The sequence below is a fragment of the Pristiophorus japonicus genome, chromosome 7, assembly GCF_044704955.1.
Source record: "Pristiophorus japonicus isolate sPriJap1 chromosome 7, sPriJap1.hap1, whole genome shotgun sequence".
NCBI lineage: Eukaryota > Metazoa > Chordata > Chondrichthyes > Pristiophoridae > Pristiophorus > Pristiophorus japonicus.
Window position 1 is genome coordinate 26,355,443 of NC_091983.1, and position 14,585 is coordinate 26,370,027.

General features: G+C 43.4%; 1 protein-coding gene across 1 annotated transcript in view; it reads left to right on the forward strand.

Moving 5' to 3' along the window:
- Nucleotides 1–14,585, forward strand: part of LOC139266573 (KH domain-containing, RNA-binding, signal transduction-associated protein 2-like) — a 471,278-nt gene that overhangs the window by 15,482 nt on the left and 441,211 nt on the right. Inside the window, exon 3 of the mRNA XM_070884167.1 lies at nucleotides 8,315–8,436. Within this exon, the coding sequence (XP_070740268.1) occupies nucleotides 8,315–8,436 (122 nt within the window). The remainder of the gene's footprint in view (nucleotides 1–8,314; nucleotides 8,437–14,585) is intronic.

Genomic DNA, 14,585 nt, shown 5'->3' on the forward strand with positions numbered 1-14,585 from the left:
TAGTTCCACTCTGGGAGTGCAGGGCCACTACATTTCTTTTGTAGGGTTTTATTGATAAAAACAACAATAGAGCTATCTGCAACTCGTCTAAAATGAGTCATTGTTCATAAATCGAACATGCCGCATACCCTTTCAGTGGTCTCCTGGCCATTCTTGCCAACCGTTAATGAGCTTCATCTGGAAGAATGACCCTTTGACATTGACAAGGCCAAGTTGGCGAAAACACATGATCAGACAACCCAGACCACAGCAGAAGCTTCGCTGCCAGAATTGATTAACTTAAAGCTTCCTTGCTTGCAGGTTTAGGTTCAGTGAGGTACTCGAGTGATCATATAATCAGAAACATTAAATCCATGAAAACAAAAATCAAGGCGTTGATCAGAGTTTGAACGGCACTCATCCTCTCCGTATGTAGGTCAACAATGTGTGTTGAAATAACAGGGTGATGCTTCATCCACTTCAGAGCTACACCGCAGGTGGCAGTGCAGAGAAGTTTGCACCTCACTTCACTGCAAAAATGATTGAGGTAGAGCTTTACATTTCTTGCAGTTTGCTCCTTCGCCGGGCAAAACGTCTTGCACCGTTTATGCCAGGTAATCGGTTAAGATTGCCAAATCCAATTTGCAAATGAATGGTCGTCAATACATTGCATTTGGAGATAAAAACAGAAAATGCTGGAGAGGCTTATTGGGCCAGGCAGCATCCGTGGAGAGAGAAACAGAGTTAGGGTTTCAGGTCGATGATCTTTCGTCAGTTCAGAACTCTCTTTCTCTCTCTCTCCACGGATGTTGCCTGACCTGCTGAGTATTTCCAGCATTTTCTGTTTTCATGTCAGAGATGTAATATTGTTTAAGCAGGCGCAGAGGGTGGGGGCAGGGGAGAGAAAAGAACAAAAGGGAAGGTCTGTGATACAGTGGAAGGCAGGAGAGATTAAGTGACAAAAGGGATGATGGTGCCAGGTAAAAGGGGTGCTAATGGGTCATTTTGAAAGAAAAGATGGTTCTGGTGGAGGTTTAAATGACAACAGCAGAACAATTAGCAGCACCTGCTCTCCGCTGGTTATAATCTGAAGTCACTGGACTCCGTTTTGAGTCTGCAAGGTTGTAAAATGTTGAACCGAGAGATGAGGTGCTGTTTCTCGAGCTGAGCATTTCAATTAGATGGTGCAAACTGCTGATACTTCGGCATAAAGTCTTCAAAGCCTTTCCTCTGCAGTGCAATTATCTTCACACCTGACACGGAGTAGATTGCCGTTGCACAGTATTAAGTAATAGTAACCCATGCAAACAAGCAGCGAAACTTGCCCAGTAAACTACAGGCAAGTTCAAATACCCAACCGCCCATCACTCAAGCAACTGCGCCACTCGCGATTTAATTATTTCAATACCATGTCATCCATTGGTGACACAAATTACAGTGAATAACTATGTTCCAGATCAAAGACTTAATTATTATATGTCGCTTTTATCGTTGACTTGAGAAGTCGTGATGCCGATTTCCATTTTTGTTCCTTTGTTTATTCATGCGAATCGTTGGCATTCTTTGTTAAAAATTGAATACCTCTGATTCCAAGGGAACTTCTTTGAAGAAGATTATATATTGCTATCTCGTTATCAGTATTGCTTTGCTCAACATTGCAATTTATTCTCTTTAATAGCTTGTCAATAATTACAGTATAATTACACCAGCTTTCATTATCAAATTAGTATGCACTCTGAGTGGGATAAAGTAGAAATCAGTTACTGCTCTTCCAGCTGATAAAATAGTAATTAACTTTTACCCATCAACTTGTGCCTTTTAAACAATAAATGAAATTAATATTTATATAGCAGTCAGCTCTATACAGTACAAAGATTCTTCCTATGCAAGACATTCCCCCTCAATGAAGCTCTTCTTAGCTCCATTTGTGTTTACTGATGTCAAACTATGAAGGTTTAGTGTCACAGCCAGTGGAGTAGATCTATTCAAACATCAATGACTCCTACATATGACACACACTATTGCACCAATCCAGCTGCACACACAAATGTTCAACCATCATCACAAGTGGGATTAGGAACCTCGGTGAAATAGAACTAGAATTGAAAGTCTGGGAGCGCTGCTTCAGCACTGAATTATTCCGATTAAGGAAAAAAAAATAGTGTGAAGTTTTCCGCTGATTAAATGACACCATTAGTAATGCTCCTTCTCAAATTATGCCTTTGAGCTCCTTATTTGACACCGCATAAGAACTTTTTGCTAGATAGGCCACATGCTTGTTTTCATACATTGGCGATGCTGACCAGTACCACTGGGCGGGGAGAGGCCAGATTTTCCAAATGGTAGGATTGTTCCCACCCGTGCAATTCAGGTGTATAAGGGTGTAAAATAAGATCATTTTGCAGATTGCTGCTCAAGTCCGGCTTTGTGGGACCTTTATTTTCGTGGTAATCTTCATGGCAATGCCATGCAAATGATTCCTGGTAGGATTTTCCAATCTTCTCATCGGGAAAGCTTTTTGCATTAAGCTCACGAGTTATAATCTACGGGCCATTACCTGAGCCATGTGCAAATTAGCATGGGACAAACAGATTGGGAAAGTCAGCATGTGGCTAAAGGAGGGATCGGCACACCAACGTCCATGTCCTCGCTCAGGCCAACATCCCCAGTATCGAAGCACTGACCACGCTCGATCAGCTCCACCAAATCGTCCACATGCCCGACACGAGACTCCCAAAACAAGCGCTCTACTCAGAGCTTCGACACGGCAAGCAAGGCTCAGGTGGGCAGAGGAAACGCTTTAAGGACACTCTCAAAGCCTCCTTGAAAAAATGTAACATCCCCACCGACACCTGGGAATCCTTGGCCCAAGACCGCCCAAAGAGGAGGAAAAGCTGAACACCTCGAGTCTCTTTGCAGAGAGCAAGTTGAAGCCAAGCGTTGACAGCAGAAGGAGCGCGCGGCAACCCAGACACCCCACCCACCCGTCCCTTCAACCATCGTCTGCCCCACCTGTGACAGAGACTGTAATTGGAATCTTCAGTCACCTGAGACCTCATTTCTAGTGTGGAAGCAAGTCATCCTCGACTCCGAGGGACTGCCCAAGATGATGATGATTGCTGGGGAAGGAGGGGTTCCATTTCATGGGACACTGGCACCAGTACTGGGACAGGAAGATAAGAAGGGATCCATCACCCTGATTGTAATCGGCTGAACCTGAACCAGGCTGGGCCCAAGGTCCTAGCGGAAGGATAACTAGGGCTGTAACTAAGATTGTAAATTAATAACATGGAGAAAGAGGACGGCTACAAAATAACAGAAACCGAACAGTAAAAGAATCAGTAAAAGAGAGTAAAGGACACACTAAAGGAAGGAATAAGGATAACACGAATGGCCAGAGATCAGATAAAGTCATAGGGGTCGAAATTGATGCCTTTTGCGACACCTGTTAGTGCCTCCGGAGGGCGTTTCCGGCTCCCGTGAAATTGCACGGGAGTTAGTGGAGGCGCTGCCATGGTAGCACTGCGCCCCATGCCGCCCCACGGCCGGCGATGTCATCACTGTGCACAGCGACCCCTTAACACCGTGCTCCGACCACTTTAGCAGATATAGCACTACGGCCCGCGGTGTCCGCACCTACATCCACTTGCGGGGCAGAAGCTAAAAGGGAGGTCGGGAGCGCCGCACGCTGCCATCTTGGCGGTTTCGCCTACTCACCGATCGGTCCGACCTCTTCTCCACTTGCGTGGTCCGGGCCAGCATCGTGCGGGCCCAGCACTCCGTCTCGCCCAGTGGAGGCCATCACAGACCCGGCAGAGCACGCAGCAGCCCTCCCCTTTAAGCGCAGGGGTGGAGCATTGAACCGCGACAGTGCTATGTGGAGCATCCACGTAATATTGCCGATCGTGCCCCAGCATTGCGCTCCACTTCCTCTGAGGGGCAGTAACCATAAGTTCACAGCCGGGGCGTGACTTCCGCGCCGGACGCAGGAAGTCCCGCCCCGAGTCAGTTACTGCCCCCCCCCCCCAATCGGGGCACTGTAAAATAACTACTAAAAACAAAGAGAGAGTGGAATAATAAATAAAAACAATTTAAAATGTTTGTACAGAAATTCACATAGTATTCAAAACAAAATGGATGAATTGGAAGCAGTACTTTGTAGATAGGATCCGGGTATGGTAGGGATGACTGAAACATGGCTACATAGAGAACAAGAGTTGCAACTAAATATTGCAGCATATAACACATTTATGAAGGAAAGGGAATGAAGGAGGGGAGGGAGGTGGAGTAGTTGTACTGGTTAACATAATGGCAACAAAGAACAAGGATGTAACTAGCAGTAAGATGGATACAGAATCCATCTGGATTGAGTTAAAAGATAACAGATCCATCATCCTAAAAAGGTATACTATAAACTAACATAGTGGAAGCGAATTGGAGGAAGAAATGTATAGATAAATCTGTGAGGTGAGTAGCAGTAGTAGATAATAATCATGGGAAAATTCAACTACCTGCAAATAAACTGACAGGGTGAAGTGGCAAAAAGAGAGAAGGGAATTGAGGTTTTACAGTGTATACAGGACTCCTTTCTCACTCAGTATGTAAGAAGTCTATCAAGAAAAAAATCACGTTAGATCTTGTAATGGGTAATGAAGCAGAACAGATAGGAGAAGTAAGAGTAGGAGAGCATCTTGGTAGTAGTGATCATAACATAGTAAGGTCCAAGGTTACGATCGAGAGTGACATAAGTAGGATAAAGACTAAGGTAATAGATTGGAAAAGAGCAAATTATTTGGAAATGAAGGTGGAACTAAAGATGGTAAACTGAGAAAATCTTGAAAAGCAAAAGAGACAGAAAAACTGTGGGAAATCTTTAAAGGGTAATCAATAGAGTTCAAGGGAAATGTACTCCACGAAAAGACAAAAATAAGCAAGGTAATTATGGGGCACTGTGGATGAATGAAGAACTGAATCTAAAGAAAAATATTTATAAGAAAATAAAAAGGAATACGAGGAACTTAGGAGAGAAGTTAAAAAAAATCAGGAAGGCAAAGAGAAATTATGAAATCTAATTATCAAGGAATATAAAAAGAAGAAATAAAGTGTTCTATAGATACGTAAATAACTAAAGGCAAATTAAAGTAGGGGTAGGGCCACTAAAGGATGAGCAAGATAAACTCAGGTAATGACCGAGAAATAGTTACTTTACTTGTGTTTTTACTAAAGAAGATAGCAAAATAGACACTTCACTCGAGGATGAGCTTACAAAGAATATTAATACAGTTGGGATAGAAAGGGAGAAAATAATTGACAAACTCGCCAAACTAAAAGAGAATAAAACCCCAGGGCTGGATGGCATGCACCCACACATCTTCAAGGAGAATACGGAGGATATAGCGGAGGAACTAGTGACTTCCATAGAAGAGGGGATAGTGCCAGAGGGCTGGCAGAAAGCTAATGCTCCTATATACAAAAAGAGAGATACAACAGAACCTGGGAATTATAGACTAGTCAGCTTAATGTCAGTGTAGAAAGGATACTGGATTCTATACTAAAATAAGTGATAGAGGAGCAATGAGGAACACAAAATATAATAAAAAATACTTAGCATGGATCCTGAAAGGCTATGTCATGCTTAACTAACCTGATAGAATTCTTTGAAGAGGTAGCAGAAAGAGTTGACAAGGGTAATGCAGTAGATGTCATATACTTGGATTCTCAAATGGCCTTCGGCAAGGTACCACATGGTAGGCTCATGACAAAGGTTAGTGGATGTGGACTCGGTGGACAAATAGCTGAATGGATAGAAAATTGGCTAAAAAATAGAAAGCAGAGAATAGGGCTAAAGGTTGGATGAAGGTAGAAAGCAGTGTTCCACAAGGATCAGTGCTAGGACCAATGTTATTTGTAATTTACATTAATGATTTTGAGTTTGGAATAAGTAACTCAATATCAACATTTTCAGATGACACCAAACTGGGGTGTAGCTAATGCTGAGGAATATTGCAACATAATACAAGAAGATATTTGAAAACTTGCAGATAGGGCAGTTATGTGACAAATGAACTTTAGCAGAGATAAATATGAGGTGATGCATTTTGGTAGGAAAAATAGAAACATCACCTGCACCTTAGAAAATAGGTAACTGAATAGGGTAGGAAAGCAAAGGGATCTAGGGATACAGGTGAAAAAGTCATTAAAACCAGCATCGCAGGTCAGCAAACCAATTATAAAACAAAGCACTTGGATCTATTTCTAGGGATATAGAATTCAAAAGTAGTGAAGTTATGTTAAACTTGTATAGGATCTTGTCAGGCCACACTTGGAGTATTGTGCACAGTTCTGGTCTCCATACTATATAAAGGACATAGAAGCACTGGAGAAAATGCAAACGAGATTTACAAGGATGATACCAGAACTGAGAGATTGTAGCTATCGGGAAAGATTGAAAAGGTTTTTTTCTTTAGAAAAGAGAAGACTTAGAGGTGACCTACCTGATGGAGGTCTTAAAAATTATGAACAGGTTGGACAGGGTAGATGCAGAGAGAATGTTTCCACTTGTGGAAGAATCCAAAACTAGGGGCCATAAATAGAAGATAGTTACTAATAAATCCAATAAGGAGAACTGTCTTTACTCAGAGCATGGTTGGAATGCTAAGATGAGGTAGATGGACTCAGAGGAGACTAGTGTGGATTATAAATGCGAGCACAGACTAGTTGAGCCGAATGGCCTGTTTCTGTGCTGTATATTCTATGTAACTTTATGCAAAATGGCCGATGAAGAACATTCTGGGCTATCAGGAACTGAGTTCTTAAAGCTGTAGTTTCGAGATATTGGCTCTGAGATCTCATGGTGCTTCTCCTGGTCTGCCACCCCAACTCCAGCCCCTTGTTCTTGATTCCCCACCAGTGGAAATAGATTCTCTCTATCTATCCTATTGAATCCTGTTAACATTTTAAACATCTTGATCACCCCTCAATTTTCTATATTCAAGGGAACACAAGCCCAGTTTATGCAACCTGGCCTCATAATTTAAGCCTCTAGGGCCTGGTATCAGGAGGCCCAAACTAGGCCAGCAGGTTACCATGAATATTAAGTTATTTTAATCCTGGGAGAATCTGACTGGATTAGCAGAAGAGTTGGTCACCAGCAGACACAAATTTAAGGTAATTGGTTAACGAGCCAGAGATGGGATGAAAGAGTGGTGGAAGCAGACACAATGATAACTTTCAAAAGGGAGTTGGATAAACACATGAAGAGGAAAAAAATAGCAGGGCTGTGGGGAAAGAGCAGGGGAGTGGGACTAATTGGGGAGCTCTTTCAAAGAGCTGGCACAGACACGAGGGGCCTAATGGCCTCCTATGCTGTTCATTCTATAATTCTATGATTGTACAGTTGCCACAGCAATGGAAAATCTACCCACAAGTATTTGCATCACAATGAAAAGTTAGGTATTGGCCTGAAGTTCGTGCTAAGTCCCGAACTTGCAATCTGTCAAGTTTCAAATAGAAAGATGATCCGCTGTGACATTCAAATCCTCATTGTTGGTGAAAAGTTCGGCTAACTGCCCACCAACTGCGCATCAATTACGCTGGAAAATGTTGCAGCTGGTGCAAACAGGCACAGGTTGGGGGGCGGGGGAGATGAGAAAATTGCAATTTCAGGGCCATAATAATTCAAAACAAACACAGAAAAGAACCAACCAAGCAGCTGTGAAAGCTCGATTTGAGGGATGAGATAGTTTTAATATTTTCTTTCAATCTTGCAAAGTCTTATAGTAAATAACTGTACTTACTCCAAAATATTCCCTGTGCTTTTTAAAGCCAAGTACTGTACTTGTCAAAAAATATATAATTAGTGTCACACCATTTAATTTACAAATTGTAATACCCGGGGCTTTCTATGTCTCCTGATTGGCTAGTGAAAAGAGCATCGCCCCACCTGATCCCAGGTACACTCACGCACAACAGTGCATTTCAAAGCAAGTTTGCGCTTGGGGACTGCACCAGGTAAGTGCGGGTTTGGTTCAGAGGTCGGCAACGTACCAGTTAGCTACACCACCGACTGCAATTTCAGGGCCAATATCTTTATTGTGAGTACTGTGCCGTGACTATTTGAAGGAAAATGATCACAACTCCCCCCTCAGCCCTCGATCCGTGTATTGTAAATTTTAATGGGAAATAAAAAAGGGAATGCATTTGTGAAATTGTGTACCGCAAGAGAAAATGGAATTGGTCGGCCTTTGAATGAAGCAGCAAGTCGTTTATCGAATCGACATTTTAATTACCTCGCCAATTGCTTCATTAAATTTGATGTATTTTGATCTCTTTACAGAAATTGAACAATTCCAGGACAGCGACACAAAAAAGGAAGAGAAGCAATACCTTGATGTTATCAGCAACAAAAACATTAAGTTAGCTGAAAGAGTGCTGATTCCGGTTAAACAGTATCCAAAGGTACAAGAAATGTGATTAGTTTGTTTACATGTCAGATGCTCAGACTGTGATGTGATCCAATAGTACATTCTTAATTGCTTTTTTGGATTTACATAAAATTACACAGAATATACAGCACAGAAACAGGCCATTCGGCCCCACAGGTCCATGCATTGTTTATGCTCCACACAAGCCTCCTCTCACCATTACCTTCTATTCCTTGCTACTGCATGAAGTGGTTGAGGCAAATTGCACAGATGCCTTTGAGGGCAAGCTAGATAAACACATGAGGGAGAAAGGAATAGAAGGATATGCTGATAGGGTTGGATGAAGAGCGGTGGGAGGAGCTTCGTGTGGAGTTGGGCCACTATGCCATTCTATGTAATTCATTTCTACGTCATGTGTTTTATCTAGCTTCCCCTTAAATGCATCTATGCTATTCACTACATCTACTCCATGTGGTAGCGAGTTCCACATTCTAACCACTCTCTGGGTAAAGATATTTCTCCTGAAGTCCTTATTGAATTTATGAGTGACTATTTCTGGCCTCTAGTTTCGGATTCCCTCACAAGTGGAAACATCTTCTCTACGTCTACCCTATCGAACCTTTTCATAGCCTGCAAGCCTTACTATTATTATAAAGAAGTTTGCACTGCCATGTCGGTCTTTAGTTGAAGCTATTCTTAACTGGGAAAGTGAATTGAGAGGCCAAGGCCGCTAATACTAGGCACCAGCAAGGTTGACGAGATAGAATTTTTGCCCAATGCAGTGGTTTGCAAAGCAAAACATGATAACAAAAGTTGCAACTATGTGCGGGGGAAAATAATCCTCAAGCAGGTTATCAAACAGGCTAAGATGTCTTGCCTTTTTCCTATCTTCACTCTCTTTGGAAGAACAGTGTGAAGTAGTGCAAGGATTCCCGGCTGATTAACAGGCTGCGACGTGAATGCCCCTTCCATGGCCGTAACCATCTCTATTCCAGCTGATCGGGTAGCTATAAATGTTTCCTTTAGCTCTCAGGACCTCCCGCGCGGCAGGCTATTTCAATGCGAGAACCCACGCATGCACGGTATTTTGAATGGGCCACGCAGCCCCGTAAGGGAGTTCCGCACCCTAATAAAAACAGGGGCCATTAGTTGCTAGTATAGTTTTATGGGCTCCCGCCCTCCGATACAGTGAGGAGAAGTGGGGCCACCCACGCCCACACTCACCGGACGCGAGTATCCTGCTGGATGTCAACCCAGAATTCCAAGCCGGGACAGTCTTCGTCAGGATTTGAACCCTGAACCTTCTGAGCCAGATATGGGAATGATGCCACTGAGCCAAAATTTCACTCCAATGAAAAATTTATTCTCATATATCGCCTGGAGACTAACCTAAAAGCTATATTGGTAGAAGACAGGGGATACTTATATAGGCACAGAAAAACAGGCCATTCGGGCCAACAGGCCAATGCCAGTGTTTATGCTCCACACGAGCCTCCTCTCACTTTTCATCTCATCCCATCAGCATATCCTTCTATTCCCTTCTCCCTCATGCACTTATCCAGTTTCCCCTTGAATGTATTTTCTGCTATTCGCCTCAACTACTCCTTGTGGTAGAGAATTTCATGTTCTTACCACTCTTTGGGTGAAGAAGTTTCTCCATAATCGCAGAGAATTAAAAACATAACCCTTGGGCTAGAAATTCGGTTTTGTGTCAGAGGTTTTTTGGGCAGAAAATACCCACTATGACTCTGCTATAATTTTGAGTTGAACATTCGGGAAAATGGGAAAAAAAAGCACCCGGCGGGAAAATTCGGTGTAGCACGAAGATTTGCGGTGCAAACCGCAAATTTATTGCAAGTTTTCTACGGGGCCGATACCACTGCGAGTTGGGCCTAGGGAAGGGTTTTTTTTCCAATCACAAAACATTCACAAGACCCTTTTCTAGTGAATCGCTGCAAAAGAATTTAAAAATAAAAACTTAAACTTGCCTTTTTGCAGGGTTTCATACCTACTCCTGTTCCAAGGACTCCTCCGACAGGCTTTTCCTCGCCGTTTTTTTTTTTACCCATCTACGGGTCACCGCTAAGACAAATATCGGGCGAAAGTGCTTTTTCCAGTCTTGCACGCTGGCGGTCCACGCCCCAGCGGTATTTCGAAACCGCCGGCGCAAGACTTCAGGAAATTTCCCGCCAAAAACGGCGAAGTATTGCCGAAAAACCCGGTGCAAGGTTGGGGAATTTCCAGCCCAAAGTGTTTAATTAATGTGTATTTAGTGTGATTCCTTTGCTCATATCTGCAGTTATTGAATGCTCATTTGACTGGTGTAACTTATTATAGGCATTGCTCCCGGTGACTTGCACAGTCTGCTATTTATCATTCCCATACTCTGCCCAGTGTCTTTTTTCAACCATCCTTCACATTAATTTCTTTCTCACTATTGATTTTTTAAAAACCCATTTCTTTTCACTGCTGGTTTAGTTGGCCACCCATTGTGATCAGTGAGTCCCACTCAACATCTACTCCGACATTTCCTCTGCAGTCGTTCTAAGAAATCACCCGACACCCATCACCTACATTGGCTCCCAGTCTGACACTCATCCTTGAATTCTAATCCCTCCATGACCTCACACTTCCCTATCTCTGTAATCTCCGTCAACCTTGCAACCCTCCGAGAATTCTGCACTTCAATTCTGGCCTCTTGCTCATCCCCAATTTTCATCGCTCCACCATTTCCGGCCGTGCCTTCAGCTGCCCAGGCCCAAAGCACTGGAAATTCCACCCTAGACCTTCTCCCTCCTCCTCTAAGACGCTGCGTAAAATCTATCTCTGACCAAGAGATCTGTCCCATTATCTCCTTATGTGGCTCGGTGCCAACTTCTGTTTGATAACACTCCTGTGAAGCATCTTGGGATGCTCTACTGCATTAAAAGGCGCTATATAAATGCAAGTTGTTTGTAAATACATTCATTAAAATGAATGCACTGAGAAAGATATTGGCCCGGAAATTGCAGTTGGAGGCTTCCCAGGGGAAATTGCCTCCAACCTGAAATATTTCTACGAAATTACCTCGTGGTCCAGAAGGAGCCTGCGATTCTGTTGGGGAGGCCTTCTCTTCCCGTGCTGTGAAGCGTGCTCCTGTCTGGAGGGTTCCTACGCAGAAGATGCAGTCACGTGTGACTGCTCAGCCAATCAGGTACAGTATTCCACAGCTCTCTCATTAATAGCAATGGGAACGCCGCACCTCGAAGTTCTCGTTGCTATTAATGGAATAAAAAAACACACTAATAAAAAATAAAAAAACAGACCTCACATAATTAAAATTAATTGAAATTAAAGTTAATAAATGCCTTAGAAAAAAACAATATTTTTCCAATGCTTTTTTTAAGTTTTGTAATTCGGATTAAAAATAAACTTGCCTTAGTGGGCAGAGATTTTAACAATAAAATGTGTTTATTTAATTTGATTATATTTGTGTATATTTTTAAACTCTTACGACTATAAAAGTAGGCTATGTGCCTGCTTTTTCAGGCGCAAGAATTTTGTTGACATTTGCTGGGTAAGATATGGGTAAATACCGCAATCTTGCCCTTGCAAATGTCCTCGCTCCCGATCTGTGGATCATCTGTCGAGCTCCAGCTTGACAGATCGGAAAAGCCGGTTTTCAGCGCATGTGCATTGTACGCTGAAAACCGGCTTTTCCGATGTCTTCCCAGGTCAGTAGACACTCTGTATGGACACGGGGAGGACGCGATTTCTGGGCCATTAAAGTCAATCATAACTGCTTTGAAGCTTTGCTTCAGTTGAAGTCAAGCCCGAGGTTTTGACAATTGAAAACCTTGTTGCTGAACATTCTGAGTGAGAGATAAGAAGCACCTCAGTTGTCTTTCTTTGACACGCAAGTCCCAGGACTGCTTAGTCTGCACTCCGTCATCTCAAAGAACATGCCTTGAGCATTGGAAATGCTGATGCTAGATTCTCATTAAAGGTTGGCACTACTTGATCCTTCTCCTCCAATCACTGAGCACTCAGAAACTAGTTCAATTAACACCATCAGTTTAGCGTAGATTGGGTTACAGACAGCCAACTGACGTTTCTGCACAAACACTAGGCAAAGGAGATTGCTCAGTACCTTACGTCGGCCAAAATATGCTCAGTTTTATCCCGTTCATACCCTAGAAATAAATACAGCTTCAGCAGGCAGGCTTAACATCTTTTGATGTCGGTGATGCAAACATGGACCGTTCCCGGGTCTTTTCTGACGTCATTGTTAGTGCCATTTCAACTGCAAGTTCTGAATCATCCTTTCCACCCTGCCTTTCTTTGCGAGCATCCCTAAAGAGAAAGCTAACCTTTTTGGACAATGTTTTCCACGAACTCAAATCTTCAAGATCGTATGGCAAAGAAGCTCATGATGACTGACGTACTGACAAAAAATGTAATATCTTGTCCAATTTATTTTTAAACTGAATCTTTTAATTTTTAAGAAGATACTCAAAGTGGATGTTATCCATTCATTAAAAAGCCATCATGTTGCCTTGACAAAACATCTACAGTAGCACTTTGAAAGAACAAAGAATCCTAAATATGCCACCATTTTAATTGCAATGTTAAGTGCCAAAAATCCCACTGAAATACTTTTACCATTTGAATGGTTAGGATCTGCTGTGAGCTCATCGCCTTTGCTGCATTGTGTTGGTAAATTTGTACTGTAAGTCTAAGTCAGTGCAGACAGCTGAGAAAGGCTGATCCTCCAAGGGGACCAATCGGCAATCAGGTCATGTGATCATGTGAGCCTATCAAAGTCCTGTCCCCTCAGTACAGATTCACACGAGGCATATAGTGAAGTCAAGGTCACTCTGGACCTGCACCTTTATTTCACAGCTCTGGAATGCTGCATTTGCCTGAGACCTGTCCTTATATACCTGTCTCTTGCACGTGCACCCCTGGTGGTAAGGTATACTGGTGGTTACAGGTCATATCTTATTACAGTCATGTATAGCATGTTAGGATACAGTTATATATAATAATGTAAGATACATGACATCACCCTCCTCCAAGGTCTTATTGTCTTTATAGGTTCAGTCTCTCAGGTGGTCTACGCTCTCGTGTGGAGCGTCTGAGTTGTGGTTCAGTTGTTTGCCTTGGTGTCTGTTTTTCTTTGGGTGTGGTTGCTGGTATCTCGCCTGGGCTGTCTGTTTCGAATGGTGTGATTGTTGTTGACTCGCCTGGGCTGTCTGTTGGGATTGCCTTTCCCTCAGGTTGTCTGTCCACCAGGTGTGGTGCGAGTTCCACATTGTAGTCTGCCTCTGGTTCCGCAGTTTTGTTGGTAAATCTGCTTTTGATGTGGTCTACATGCCTCCGGCAGGTTTTGCCATTGTCCATTTGTACTACCAGTAGCCTGTTTCCTTCCTTGCCCGTTACTGTCCCTGCAAGCCATTTGGGACCCCTGCCATAGTTTAGTACAAACACTTTGTCCCCTGTCTCATTCCATCACCCCCTCGAATTTCTGTCATGGTACTCAGTCAGCTTACGTCGCTTTCCCTCAACGATTTCGTGCATGTCTGGGAGGATTAATGAGAGCCTTGTTTTTAAAGTCCTTTTCATCAACAGTTGCGCGGGGGGGATCCCAGTCAATGAGTGCGGATGAGATCTGTATGCCAGCAGCAGTCGCGACAGGCGACCCTGCAGCGTGGGACCTTGGATTTTAAGCATGCCTTGTTTAATGATTTGCACTGTTCTCTCCGCCTGGCCGTTGAAGGCCGGCTTGAACGGTGCCGTCTTGACATGATTTATGCCGTGGTCAATTATAAAGTCTTGGAATTCTGCGCTGGTGAAGCACGGACCATTGTCACTGACCAATATGTCAGAGAATCCATGTGTTGCAAACATGGTTGCGAGGCTCTCCACAGTGGTGGAGGTTGTGCTCGAGTTTAAAATGGTGCATTCGATCCACTTTGAAAATGCATCTACAACTACGAGGAACATTTTGCCCATGAATGGGCCCGCATAGTCTACGTGCGCCTGCGACCATGGTTTGGTAGGCCAGGGGCTCAGTGGAGCCTCCCTGGGGGCATTGCTGAGTTGGGCACAAATGGTGCACCTTCGGACGCAGAGCTCCAAGTCTGCGTCAATACCAGGCCACCAGACGTGGGATCTGGCTATGGCCTTCATGAGAACAATCCC